Consider the following 15244-nt stretch of genomic DNA (forward strand, 5'->3'; position numbering starts at 1 on the left):
ACCCATTTCTTCAGAAGGCAACCAAATATTAAGCTTCTCAAACAAAAAAGGAATCTTAGGAAGAGGAAAAATATTGAGGAATAAGAATGGGTGTGGGGGGTGATTAGATTTTGTCTTTACTAATTTGTCCTGGTGAGAGAAATATAAACTGCCTGCTCTATTTGGTTTCACTCGCTTGCTTCTTACATCAAAGCAAGGATTAAAATGGATTTAGTGGGTAGCTGATGCACATTTTATGTCTGCTTCTACATGAGTCCAGTTCAGAACCTATCACTTTTCCATAGATAAAGAATACCGTGGGTCTAGACTTGGTGATGTTATATCCATTTTTTTTTTTTGTGGATTTATTTATTGTATTGGTTTTCTTTATTAACTTAATTTTTTTTTTTTTTTTTTTTTTTTTGTGGAACCGGGGACTGAACTCAGGCCCTTGCGCCTGCCAGGCAAGCGCTTATTCTACTGAGCCATCTCCCCAGCCCTGGTGATGTTATATCCAAACACATATCCTTCCCTCCTCACAACTGGGTTTTTCTAAGCCTAAAAGATGTTTGAATTATAGACCAGAGTGTTAAAGTTATAAAAGAGTTTGTATTTTGGTGAGAATAACATTATCAGTGTGATAGTTTACCTGATCCTCCACATCCCCAGAATAAAATGACTCCTTTTTAGCCCAGTCACATCATTACACCTAATACTATTTCTTATTTCTGTCTTTACACCTAAAGTTAGCTCAGGTAAACTGATAGAGTCTTCAAAGTTTTGTCTTCTATTTAATGACTATTTTTTGCATAAAAGAAAATAGTTTATTTCTTTGCTATAGTTATGAGGAGGAAGGGACAGATACACTAAATATTGGTGACACACAGAGGATTCTCCAGGCTCCATGTCACTGTGCATGCCTGTCATGGGGTCAGGCCAGAAGCTGCAATCCCATGCCACAGAGCAGTTAGCCAAATAGCCCAGATGAAAAATGTTACAGGTTAATGCCCAGAGTCTACTGACTGTAAATGTTTTTAGAGGGTGGTTTCTCTTTAGCGAAAGCTTCTGATCATTTACTGAACAATAAAAGTCTGGAAGTCTGTGTTAGCCTTCTAGTCTCTGATTTAAATTGTCATGTGACTTGTGAGAGCATTTTCAGTTTCCATACCCCAAATCATCTTTAGAGAAGTGTTTACTCCAAAATGCTATAATGAGTATCAAATAATCAAACTGTTACACTGATTTGTATATGATATATAATTTTAGTATATTTAAATTATGAAAGAAAAGGTGGTAATAACAAAACTTCTGGTTGAATCTAGTGGAGTAGATGAACAACAATGTATTATTCCAAGTTTGCCTTTTAGTTGAGGAAAAGTACCCAAATACCACAGGCCAGAACACAAAGCTTTGACAGAATTCTTTTGGCTGGTTGGTTCTTAAAGAAACTGCACTATATACCCCTTTCTGATTTTTTTTCTTGTTATCTGATAGGCTTTCATAGATAGCCAACTTGTATTGTAGCAGTGAGGTTTATAAAAATATTCATAATAGTAAGGAGAATAATTGAAAAATCTTAATCCAATGTTTGACTGTTTATTTATGTAGACTTAAGATATGTTGGAAAACTGCCAGATTCATGAAATCAGAAATCTCATGTATACATATCAGTCTTCTAGAATACTGATTGGTAAATATTTTTAGGACAAATATGAACTGAGCTATACATAACGTGTACAGTGGTCCCTCACTTATTGTGGAGGTTATGTTCCAGACACCTCCACAATAAGTGAAAATCAGCAAAGTAGCAGTGTTATATTATTTTAGTATATATCTGTATCTATATCTATATCTGTATCTATAGAGAGACTTTATAAACCCTTCCCACACTCTTACAATCCTTTCCCACACTTTTAAAAATACTTCTGATGTTCAACCATTTTATAAACTCATAATCCAATGTAATTTTAACAATATATGTATCCTGTATGGTACTGCAAAATCCTGTGATATAGCGAAAAACCTGCAATAAATAATTTAGATTAATATTTTTTGAAAACCTGTGAAACAGAATCAGTTTAACTCTAAAATTGAAAATGTGACTTGCTGCACTGTTGTGCTTCTTATGTGTTTTATGTTGTTTTAGTTGAAGGTAGGACTATTTTACAATAAAGAACTATGTTGACAGTGTTATGTATAGTCACTGCCCCCATTTCCTATATCCCAATAGTATACCTTCCAGCATCAGTGAGATTCAATATAAAACACATAGACACATGTGTGTATAAACCCTGCAGATTACAATCATGAACAATCGTCACATTCTGTAAAATGTGAGCTGACTGTATTTTAGGTGTCTGCTTTTGGATCAGTTTGAAGCTGTATTCGGTCAGTCTCCTTTTTGATTGTGACAATGAAATTTGTTTTGAAGCAAATGAGTTAGAAGACATTATACACAAGGATGTTATATCAAAAGAATTTGTTGACTTTCTAACTCAAGTAAATGCCTAAGACTACAGCCATTGATGAACTTAGGGATTATAAAAAACATAGTTTTTTGTTTTTGTTTTTTTTTTTTTTACATAGTTTTTGGGTTTTTTGTTTTTTTTTTTCCTAAGAGCCTGAGGCAGAATGATCACAATTTTAAGAGCAGCCAGGGTAGCTTAGCAACTTAGCATAACCATGTCAAAAAAAAAAAAAAAAAAAAAGTCTTAAGGATACAGTGCAGCACAAAGGCCCTGGCTTCCTTCTACAGTATGAATTTTTTTTTCTTATCCACATCATTAGGCATTATATGGCAGTTTAAAAAACTGACTAATGGAATTGTTGCTGCTTGTGATGCGGATCTGCTTCATCCTGTGGTGTTGCAGTTAACTACTAAAGTAGATAAGGTGCTCAGTGATTTCCATAGATGCAGAGTACAGCAGGCAGAACCATTAGTTTTAAAAAGTCACATTTGTTACTTCTCACAGCAGAGGAAACATTCTTACCCAGTACTTCATGTTTCAGAAACCAAAGGAGTAACTAAATAGAGCTCACAATAAGAATTTACTTGGCTATCATCAGTAGTATTTGCAGAGTATAAGAAATACATCCTCCAGGAAATCTGTAAAGTCACTCTGTGGCAGTTGAGACCATAATCTACTTTAAAGATTATCATTTCAAAAAAAGATTTGAAAAGGAGCTGACTTCAATAAAGTGATTGTAGAATAAAGTGATCTAATGCCTTCATTTTGGATGCAACAGAATTGAATAGTTGAAATGCAAGGTGAACATTGATCTTAGTAATGTTGTGTATGTATTTGGTAGCAGTAATTTCTGTAGTATTTTGGTTTTACAGTAAATGACAGCATTGAGAATTCTTGAAGAGTAGAACAATACATCACTTGCTAATTGAAGGCAGTGAAATGCCTACTGATTTTGTAGCACAATTCCAGAGAAAGAACTGGGTCTAAATTATAGAGTTATTTGAAAACTTTTGGAAGTAGTCCTTATTTCTCCATGAAATTTAAAGCATCACAATCTGTAAAAGTCCTATTAATTCAAAAACCCTACTTTTCTAAGATTTGGTCTTGCTCCTGGCAGTTTCAATGCATTTATGAATAGAACCCAATTCTTTATCAGTGAATTCTTCATGGTGCTCTCTGTGTGTCCTGAGGACCTTATTAAGGAAAATGGCCAACATAAGTGTCCAGATTTCCATAGTTCTAATATGTCATTTCATGTTAATTATAATAAGACAATCTTCTTGAATCACTAATGGAAGAGTATCATTTAGGACTTGCCTTGTACATGAATACAGTAGACTTCCCTTTAAATTCATTTTAGACTTTCAGCTTTACCATCTCCAACTTAACCTGAAAACTTGTCTAACAAATGAATATTTCTTTCTTTTCATTCCCTCCTTTATTTACTTTTGTCTCAAGTGAGCTAACATAGGGAAATTGGGTGAAAGGGAGATTTCTAGCAATAATGTAGAAATCTGGTACTATCTGTCATTTAGGCTCCAGATTTTCTCTATTGACCAAAATGAACAGACAAGTAGATTGTTTGCCACAAGTTCTCATAGTTCACAAGTTAGTATTGTATTTTTTGAGTTTTGATAATTGCACACTGTACTAATGACGAGAAGAAACATCCTAAAGAAGTTTTTTAAACCTCAATAAAGACTAAACATTCATCTTACGTATAGTCTCTATGATCCCAGTGCAGCAGTAGTATTACATGAACGTACATGATAGCAACTCAGTAGTATTGATTTGCTTGTCTTGGTCTGATCTAAGAGTTGGGAAGATAAAGTTGCAAATATCCACTTACCTAAAACTAAAGGTGAGATGATGGTTAAGTCTTAAACTTGTACTGGCAGTCATGATTGAGGGGCCTAACTCCTGCTTGAGCAGTTGGCAGACCTTGGCATCATCCTTATAGTGCTGGCTTTATAGGCATGTAGGATATAAGACTGATAGGCTCCTGGAGGCTTCTACCCAGATTTCAAAGAACTGAGAAACCAAACTAAAATGTGTGACAGGATGTACTACTAGTTTGGGGATGACAGTATACAAGTTCTGATATTTTCATGTTCTTGTTAGGTATGAGAAAATATATGTTTTTATATTTCATTCTTATTATTATTTAACATTATTTTGTCTCTATTGGCCTTTTGAGTAAATGTCCTTGGATGTCTGGGTGGTGTCATTTATTACAGGGGCCTGCAAACTATAGCCTGTTGGACAGACCTATTTGTGTTCATAAAGTTAGACTTATAATATTTCTTTTATGTGTTTTTTGTAGTTGCTTTTGAAATACAGTAGCTGAGTTGAGTAGTTGTGACAAAGAACATCAGGCCTATAAAAGCCTATAATAGGCAAGAAGAAAGCTCTAAAGCATTTGAGCAGTCTTGCCTTTCTAGTCTACCTGGTTGTAGCCCATGTGGTTGGGTCTGCCCAATCCCTGCATCTTTCCTTGATGACTCACCTTCTTGGCATCTCCATTTTTTAGGGTCTCCACTGCACCTTTGTTTTCACTCTCACACCTTCATGCACCTTCCTCTCAACAGGTATCAGATCCTGTCAACTATTTTGCTTGGTTTCTCAGGCCTTTCTTTGAAATATGGGTGGAAACCTATATGACCCTATAATTCTTATATTCTGCATGCCTACAAAGCCAGCACTGTATGGATGATGCCAAGGTCTGCGGCTAGCTCAAGCAGGAACTGGGTGCCTCAATTATAACTACAACAGCCTCTGATGTCTTGGATGTTTAAATTTGGGGAAACACTTCTCTTAGCTCTAAATAAGCAGAGTACCCTGCAGCTCCTTTCTGAAAATAAAGTCTTTCAAAGGTTTACCTCATTGAGCTAGTGATTGGTAGAGTGCAGCAAATTTCTGAGATGACCTCAAGGTATCTTTCCTTCTGGGCTGCTACTAAGTAGCTGGTTTCCAAGAACCAGACGATCTGATATCTGAAGTCCAAGAAACCAGAAACCTCAGCAACAAGGATATAGTACCAGTCCAAACTGAAGGACTGGAACTTTCCTGAAGTCACTGGTGTGGATCAATGTCGAAAGGCTAGAGAAGTTAGAATTTGATGTTCACAGGGAATGTCAGTAGCAAAAGATACACCTGCTTAAGCATGCTGGAGCTTTTCAAATGCAGGATTGCCTCCTCGTTCCTTTTTCATTTTTCCTGGGTTGCAAGGCTAATAGTGCTACCACCATCTGCCCCTCCCCTCCCATCTGCTGGCCTATCAGTCATCTCTGGAACCATTCCACAGACATACTTAGAAATGTGCTTTACTAGTTTCCTAGGAATCTTGTAATTCAGTCAAGTTGACAGTGAGCATTAACCATTTCATTTGGTCAGGCCATTATCTCCTCTCCTAACTCATTTCCTTTTTCTAGTTGTAAATATATGAAGAGAGACATTTGAGACTGCAAATCCTTTGTCGCCTCAAATTTACACCTGATTTTAGCATCTGTATAAAATATTGTTTACACCAGTTACTGCAGTAGTGTTTCCTAATGGTGATTCTCTACTTCCCTTTTCCTTCTACATATTTTGAAGTTCTATTCTGAGGATGAGCTATCTCTACTCTCTTTTACTTATAGGCATATGGATTCACCGTGGGATAGACACCATATGGTGACCTCCAGTGAGTCACACCACTATGTAATTCCTCCTTTTGACTTGGCTTCTAACCAAGGAATATGACAAAAAGTGACTGCAGTAATTATGTTATTTTGTGTGGTAAAAGTGAATTCATTCTGCAAATGCAATTAGAGTTGCTAAACAGTTGATTTTGAAATGACTCAAAAAGGAGATGACCTGTATGGGACTGACTTTAAAAGAGGACTTAAGTGTCTGTGATGTGAACTGAGACACGAGAAAGGGAAAGAAATTCTTCAAAACCTGAAGGCCTCATTGCTATAGTTTTGATCTTACAAAGGCCTATGTCAGTGAAAACAGACTTATGGTATGCATGCTGTAGCAGCCTGTTTGTATCCTTGAAAGCTGCAAAAGGGCTGCCATCACTGACTTATGTGTTGAGGGCTTGATCCTCAGCTTGGCACAAGTGAGAGGTAGAGGAACCTTTAAGAGTGGGATGTATTAAGTCATTGTTGTGTGCTCACAAAAGAGGCAGTGAGATGCTAGTTTCTTACTGTTTCTTATTTTGTTTCCTGAGTACTATGAGGCAAGCAACTTGTTAGACCAACAGACCACAGATGCAGGCCTGCAAAAGTATAAACCAAAGTAAATCTTTTTTCTTATGAAATTGATTAAGCTCAGGTATTTGATATATTAATGGAAAGCTGACTAATACACTTCTATAACAAAAAAAAGGAGTCAATTCTGCAGTAATCTGAAGGAAGCCTGATAGAAGCAGATTCTTCCCTACCTGAGTTTGTATGTGAGAACAATAACCTATATACAGTTTAAGTGTTGCCTTGGGAAATCCTAAACAGAGAAACTAAGTTTGGCTGATCCTGGACTCTTGGCCTTAAACATGTAATATTTTAAGCTTTTAAATTTATGGCAATCTTTTTATAATGGAACAAAACACTAATCAGCTCAAAAATACTTCATTTTGTGGGTTAAAATCCTGTGTTATTTTGTTGCTCAAATTGTTTCACCTTTGACACTAGAAAGAAGTCTTCCACTTGCTCTCTGTGTTCTGTGGACAAGCTGTGTTCTATTTTGTGTTTTAAGCACCACATACGCCTGATTCATCTTGTGTTTATCTTTTCCCAGCCCTTCTAGAAGCCTTGAGTTCTTTTATTGGAGAGTGGTACTCTACAGCTAAGCTCTGCATACTTGTTTGTCTCATAGCTACTGGGGTACTAGTGCTTTTAAGCCCTCTTCATACAGAGGTAGGAACTATATATCTGAACACTAACTCACACAACTACATGTAAGTTTATTTTGATATTTGTGTATAAACAAGTTTATGTAAACATCTGTACTTCCAGTGGAAAACTAGAGTGCATTTTAGTGTTATTTGTAACTACTTCAACTGTGAGAATTCTGTCACTATTTAAATTTCTTTGCTTCCTTTATTCCATTATGCATACAGAATGATTTTAAAGTTACTAAACTTTAAGATGGACTAAATGTGTTTTGAATTATGAGATGGACATGAGCCTTATATGGGCCAGTGGCAGAATGTTATGGATTAGATCTAAAATATCTCCTCCCTGTTATCTAATGTATCCAGAAGTAAACCTTTCAGAGGTGCTTGAATCATGGAGGGGCAGTAATACATTTATAGCTGAATGCGCTATTAGGAGATGAGACCTGGTTGGAAGGAGGTAGGTTACTGGGGTGTGCCCTGCAAAGATACATTCTTGTCCTTGTCCCCTTTCTTTCTTCTTTCTTCTCTGTCTCCTTCCTTATGTTCTCTAAGAAGAGCATAGTGTGCTATTGCATGCCCTCCAAAGTGCATATACTTATTTCAGTGATGAAAGTATATAAGACTCAACCATATTGGAGAACATTCCACAAAAGGACTGATCTTCAACACTGTCACAATCATAATGCATAAGAAAATATGGAAGGGCTTTTACAGACAAGAAGAAATTAACTAGGAATAACAGTACGGGGTTAAATGATCTCAGAAAAAGGACTTTTACTAGAAAATTGACAAAATTCAAATAAACTTAATTATATCATGGTAAACTTAAATTATAGTGTAAACTTGATTATATCATGGTTATGTAGGATGTGTCCTTTAGGGCTGGAGGCCTATATATAAGGCATCCTTGATTTTATAGCATGTTTCAAAGTCTAAAAGTAATTCAAATGGAAAGATTTTTTTAAAAATAATTATATAGATTTAGGCTATCCTTTAACTCAACAACAGTACAAACTGAGATAACTTATTGATGCTTCATTTTAGTTTGCTCTGCCAAATTTTTTCACAATAATGTGTACATATTCATTAAAGAATAAACGTAAGCATAAAATGATATTTATTCTAACTGAAAGTATTATTTTTTTTATTTGTATTTTTTAAATTGTGCTTATTATCGATATATACAAAAGAAGAACAAAGACTTACAAAACCATTGGACTCTAATGACCCCACAAAATTGATTTGGTGATTTTACATGCCATATTCTCTTAACATAAATACCAAAATGTTCTTTAAAGGGTATGACTTACAGTAACATGTATAAAAGTGCATAGTTTTGAAGCTGTTTACTTATTTTAGTTGATTCAAAGAGCTCTAAATTTTCTCCTTGATGTGGACCATGGATAAACTACATTTTACAAGCACATTCTCTGCTTTGTGTTCTGCTGTGGTACTACTTGAACCTGTGTGTATGGAACATGAAGTTATCTCCTAGTAAATATATTTACTTAATAATTATGGAAGTAGGTAAAATGGTAGAAGATAAAAAGAGAAATTTAAACTGGCTTGGACATACCTGTCTTTAACAACAAAAAGCTGTTACTTGTTTCTTTAACAGGATTAATTTAATTCATGAATTTCTCATTGCTTCAATAAGACTTCGTGCTTAAAAGTGCACCAAACAACCTGTACTGGTACTTGGATGTGGCAGTATTTTATGAATCATGGGATAGGTTTCTAGTAGCCTTTTTTATTTTTTCTTGAAATATTATATAGAAGAACAGTGTGTCAGACATGCTCAGTATAAGCTGAGATGCCCCATGTTAACATACAATTGTGTCTTGTTACATTATGAGTCTATGAATCCATCCTGTCATGCAGTAGTGATCATTATAATGTAAGCACTTATGGTTTTACAGCAGCTGATTCTCTAGTGACACTTTTAAAAGTCAGCATTTGACTGTGAAGTATGATTATAGATTGGGGCCATTGGATACTTCATAGGAAGCAGGTGACCCCACAGCGGACATACAACCTCTTATGTAGCTCTGTGGCCAACTCGATAACCAGTATATTGCTCCAGAATGTTAAAAACTTTTACATTTAGTTATTTGTCATTAGTACTAGTTTGCTATAACTGTGTTAGGCAAAGTAGATTCTATGCTGTTGGTCAGACTTTTATCCCACTGGTTATAATGCTCATGTAGGAACTTGTGGTTTCACAGCGCCTGTTCAGGTCTTTGGTTTTTGCTTTATCTGCGAACAAGACTGGCAGTGGAATACTCAAAACATTCAGAAATATATTCGTAAGTTGTATGTCCTTCTCTAAAAGTACAGGACCCAAAGTCCCTAAAAACAACTTGATGATTGTTTTAAAGCAGTATTTTAATAGCTGTTTATGCCTATTGCATAAACTAAAAAACCTTCCTGTCTATGACTGTCAAAGATACAGCCATTATTAGTTAATCATGAGTAGCAGTCCCAAAAGAAGCCAGGCTAGAGATATCATGTTACAGCAACACAAGACTGTGTGTATTAATACCTACAGTGGTACAACTGGTAGTGATATTAAAGATGTTCATTTCCTCTGTACTGTTATGGTTCTTTTTTAGAGCCATAATTACCTATGCAAGAATAAATACTATATAGCTTGAGATAGCATGATCATTTGAATACCATACCAGCAAACTGTAGATATGTCTATGTCATAGATAAATATATGTTTCTATATCACAGTCACACAGGTATACATCTGTGAATATTTACCTTCCCTTATTGTAATAGAAGGAAAGGATAGAAAATAAAATAGCATGGTCTTCATGCCATGCATTCATGATTAAATTCAACACTTTAATTCTGTTATATTTTCACTTCTAGAAATGCTTTTAAACCTCTGAATTAGAGCATGGGTTGAGATCATCAGCTACCTATGATGATTGTTACATTTCAAAATCCTATCTCTTGTCTTATGTATCGTCTTTTATCAATAAAATGTTTCTGAGTTACTTTTTACTCATTGCTGGGACAGAATACCCAACATTCAAAATTAAGGAAGGAAAGGTATATTTAGCCCACATTCTGTGGAGGTTTCTGTCTCTACTCAGCTGGCTCCCAGGCAGAGTGGCACTTGGCAGAGAGTTGCAGTTCATGGCAGCAGAAAACAGTGAAGAGCAAAGGGAAGGGCAGCAACTATGGCTTCTAGCCAGCCTCTCTTTTCTCCTTATATTGTAAACAAGCTACCCTAGGACTGGGGGTGTAGAGCTCACACAATGTCCATGACCTCCTCTTGCAGAGGATGAAGATGTTTACAGACTAAGAATCCTGGCTGTGTGCTGAGTGACTTAATTAAACTTCTAAACTTCTCAAGTTGACGCAGTGTATCAAACAGTACAAAATGCCTTTTCATTCTTATTCTGAAATTATGATTTACTATGTGTTCATCATATTAAGTGAGGGATTAAAGGAGTAAAAGGCATGATTACTATCTCTAGAAATTCACGTGATACATGGAATAAACTAAACAAACATGAAATACTTAGAAGTTAAATGGATGTTCTTGCTAATAATATTTCCTTTTTTTTTAATGATACATACTGCAGTTTACTTAGTATACCCAGTATGCTTTATGTTTTCCATTGGACGTCGGTAAGTTTATGTTGAGTCTGATTGACTCTATAAAAGATTTTTTAAAAGTCTGTTGATATTAATATATTGATTGGATATTACTAGTGCATAGCTGTCAGCCATTCTACATACTTGTCTACCTCCATGCTAGTTAAAACTCAACAAATTGAGTTTGCCTCATTAGTCTGGGATTTTGATAAATGTATTGAAGTATATATAAAATATGTATCTGGTTGCTTCATCTGTTAGTTGGGAACTCAATACCAAATTTCTCCAGATGTTTTGTTAAGTACATTTATCTTATTTATCCTTCATTTGATAGACAAAAAATAATAGACATATTACACATTTTTTAGCGCTTTCACTGTATGGGTCCATACCTTTTGCGATCATAAAATTATATGTAACTGTCCTGGTTTTGCACAGTTGGAGTATGTTCTCATCCCCACTTTCCTTCATGTTTTATAGGGAGTCAGATGCCCCCTCAGCCACCTGGAAACCAATCAGAATCCACTTCCCATCCTGCCTTGAGCCAGTCACCAATGCCACAAGAAAGAGGTGAGTCCTCAGTTCACATCATACTTGCCTATCATGTTTTGAGTATGTAAGGCTTATATGATTCTTATAATTTCATCTCCTTATAAAGGATTACCTTAAAAGTTCCTGTGTTTCCTGTATGAGATAAACAAGAACCTCCCTGTAACAACATGGAGAGGGTAGATTCTTCTTATAGATTGGATGACATTTTCCTAAAGTATAGTTCAAGGCCTGAAGAGTATGTGTCTGTATAGCATGATGAAACATAGTCTATACATGATTATAATCTGATTTGATCTACATATATACTGGTAACTCTGTGCATTTCAATTTGGATATTGATAAATTTTTAAATGTATGTGTGTATATGCATGTTTTTGCTGTTTTTACCAGCTACTTGTTCCATCATATTTAATAGCAAAATTATAAACTCACTGCAAGACATAATGACTTAAAATTGTAAGGTCTTTGGACTGAAATACACCTGAAAGCTAGTTCAGTTTGCAGATAAAGAAACTGAGGACCAAAGAAGTTGTCCTGACTTCCTCATTCTCAGAAGCTAGTTAGTGCCTGAGCCAGAAAAAGAAATTTAGGATTTTCCTGCCACTTTTGAATAGATGTTTTCCCACATTAGCAGATTTACTATACTTCATTCAGTGATTTATGTCATACCCAGGGCATATGTGTGCTGCTTTGGTGAAACTACAAGCTAGCCTTTGCCACCTTTGCCCTACCCCCTACTACTATCAAAGTTTGGTTGGTGTTGTGTAGCTGGTGGTGGTGATGATTGTATTCTGGACTGGTATAGACCAAGGATTCTGCACAATCTGGTGCTGTAGCAGTCATTTTCCATGGCTTGTAGTTCCAGGCCTGCCTGCCATGTTCCACAAGAGATATCATTTTCCACCATGCAGATTTGGAGGCCAGAACATGCCAGCTTGGTGACTGACATTCAAGTGGTTCTTGACCCCTGACATTATTAGTGTTAAGACTTGAAAGTATAGACAAGCAAATGTGAAGGTCAGGGTCACAATGAATAAAATAAGTTAAACTTTTGACTTAAACTAATGCATTTTCAAGGCAAAAACCTAGGCATTAGCACTAATGTGACTCTATAGAAATTACCATGTTTGTTAATTGCCTCCTCTTATAGGCTTTATTGCCTGTAGTATGATTTAGGTGACATGACAGATACATAATAATGTGAATGGTTATTATGACCATTTTCTTCAAGTGGCACATAATAATTTAACAAGCTGCTAAATCTGAATTTCTACAAATATTTCCTCAAACGTCCTCGAAAAGGCTGTGCCTATAGTGTACGTCTTCTGTTCTTCTATTGGTTAGTTAACTGTCTAACAAGCAAAACTTCATATTTTAATATGGTTTGTAATGCTAAATCATGCATTGTCATACTTCAGTTAAATGCCTTCTGAAAGTGAGTAGCAAAAGTGGAAACAAAGTTTTTTAATTTGTGAGAATTTAGGAAGAAATGTTATTTCCTAATAATTTGATAGAATATAAACCCTTTATTTTACTATCATTTGTGTACCAACCAACTGCTATGCCTCATAGTTAATAGATCAGGTGAAAATATCATTTCTCTATTACTAAGCACTAAAATAACCAAAATCAAACAGTTTATTTTATATTTATTTTAACAAATAAACTAAAACAGTAAGATTCTATGGTATACTTTTATTCTTTAATGTATCAGAAGATATATTTTCTTTAATGGCAAAGATAAGAAACACACTTAGACACAAGCCCACAGAGCAAGAGCGAGTGTTCCTGCTGCTCTGTGGAATTTCTGCCCAATATCCTCATGGGGCCCGGTGGTACTGATTTTGCCACCCAGGAGCCACATCGCTCCAGGCTCAAGCAGCTGCATTCATGCTTTGGTGTCATTCCCTTCTGCTTGGTTCCTGTGTACCTACTTAGTGAGAACATACATTATAAATGATTTACTCTGAGTTTCACAAACCTCATGCTACCCTGGGATCTGAACTTCCTTGACATCTACAACCAGTTTGGTGCCCATATACCCTGATTACTAAGTAGCTTTCTACCCCCTGCCATCTCTACCCATCTCTTCTCTGGTTTAGTAGACTTTTTGCCTGGTCATTCTATTGAGTCTCATCAAAAGTCATCACTGACTAATCCATTCTCCACATTGTACATAGAAGAAAACAACTGTAAGTTTCTACAACTTTATATTTTTCATACATAAAAAGTATTTGTATAAGTAAATATGGCATTGCAGATTACAGAAAGGAAACACTTCAGATGTTTATTGACCTGCTTATTTCTTTGTGTAGTATTGTCTCCTTTACATTTTCATTTATTTTCCAATATAAAACTTGATGTTTTCTACTATAATGTTTTACTAGTAAAGAAAAATAAAGAGAATTAAATTATTTAGTCTTCATTACTGACATAAATTTTAAAAAGGAAAAGTCAAAACTCCAATTTGATAGTCTATAGTAACACACTTGCCTTTTTGTTATTATAAATCAAATCCCTCTATATACCTCATATAATATAAAAAATTGCTGTTAATTCACTTGACTAAAAAAAATGAAGTAATATAAATTTGGTTACCTAGGACTAGAGGAGTAATAATAACTGTAAAATGCTAAAAGAAAATTATAGTGAACTTGTTTACATTAGTTTTACTTCTTAATCTTTAACATATATTTCTTTAAATTCAAAGCACCCCATAGGAAATGACTTATTAATGTGCTGCTCTGTTTTTCACCAAGACTTAGAGGGAATATAGAGTATCCATCTGAGTAGATAAGTAAGTGTAATGAGTATTAACATTAAAGTGATCACATTTTTAACCCCTATAAAGTATTAAGCTTAATGAAACTAGCAGATGCCCTTCTGGTTTATTGGATTAGTCATTAGTTGAAAATGCTGAAAGAAAGCTTATTTATTTGGACAGATGTAGAGAGGTCAGAATTAATTTTTTGAAACCCTTTTAATTGAATTCCCTTTTCATTTTCACAGTGGTGTCTAGTTAAATATTCATGTTAATGCTGGTAGCTTTCTAAAGGTTTAACTAGATCTAGAGTCTCAAAATCAACACAGGTGGTTAACCCTTTTCATCTAGCATACCAGCAGGGACTTCAGAGCTAGTCTGACAGTATTTGAATAATTAGAACATAGTAATCAAGATTTAATTAGTCCTTCAGATAAGCTGGAACAGAACCTATAAGAACTTTTCTTCCCAGACATGGATTGTGAGCAGAACTGATGCTGCTGCGGGACTCTGATGTGCTGGGAAATACATTCTGTGCTGTAGGCAGTTCTTTGGCACCATTCTGTGACCATCAGATCTACAGAGGCTTACTAGGTGAAGTCTTCCAGAACTGTTGAATAATAACACAAAACCTTGATTTCTGTCCCCCTTGCCAACTATGTGGGGACCTGTCTTCATGATAAGCAGGTTGTGCTCCTTGGAAGTTAACTATCTGTGGTACCAAAATACACAAGCTGGGCAAGTCATATTTTTTCTATATATTTGTGAAAAGACCAGGTGAAAAGAAATAGCAGGGGCCTGGCCCTAGCTCAGTCCTTTAAGTGGCTGCTTCCACAAAGCTGTCAGCCTCAGGTTGCTGGAGTTCAAACCTCACAACTCTCCCGCTGGCCAAAAGTGCCCTGAAGGCATTTGAGGAACCAAAAAAAAAAAAATCCTTATTAAGGGGCCAGGGAGATGGCTCAGTGGAATAAGCGCTTCCCTGGAAAGCACAAG

General features: G+C 35.6%; 1 protein-coding gene across 4 annotated transcripts in view; it reads left to right on the forward strand.

The window, feature by feature from the left end:
* Arid1b (AT-rich interaction domain 1B) overlaps nucleotides 1-15244 on the forward strand; it is a 461162-nt gene that overhangs the window by 361468 nt on the left and 84450 nt on the right. For all 4 annotated transcript variants that reach the window (XM_023712185.1, XM_023712186.1, XM_023712188.1 and 1 more), the window contains exon 6: nucleotides 11419-11508. In XM_023712185.1, coding sequence (XP_023567953.1) covers nucleotides 11419-11508 — 90 coding nt within the window. The remainder of the gene's footprint in view (nucleotides 1-11418; nucleotides 11509-15244) is intronic.

Source organism: Octodon degus, unplaced genomic scaffold (genome assembly GCF_000260255.1).
Source record: "Octodon degus isolate 3935 unplaced genomic scaffold, OctDeg1.0 scaffold00024, whole genome shotgun sequence".
In the NCBI taxonomy this organism is placed as follows: domain Eukaryota; kingdom Metazoa; phylum Chordata; class Mammalia; order Rodentia; family Octodontidae; genus Octodon; species Octodon degus.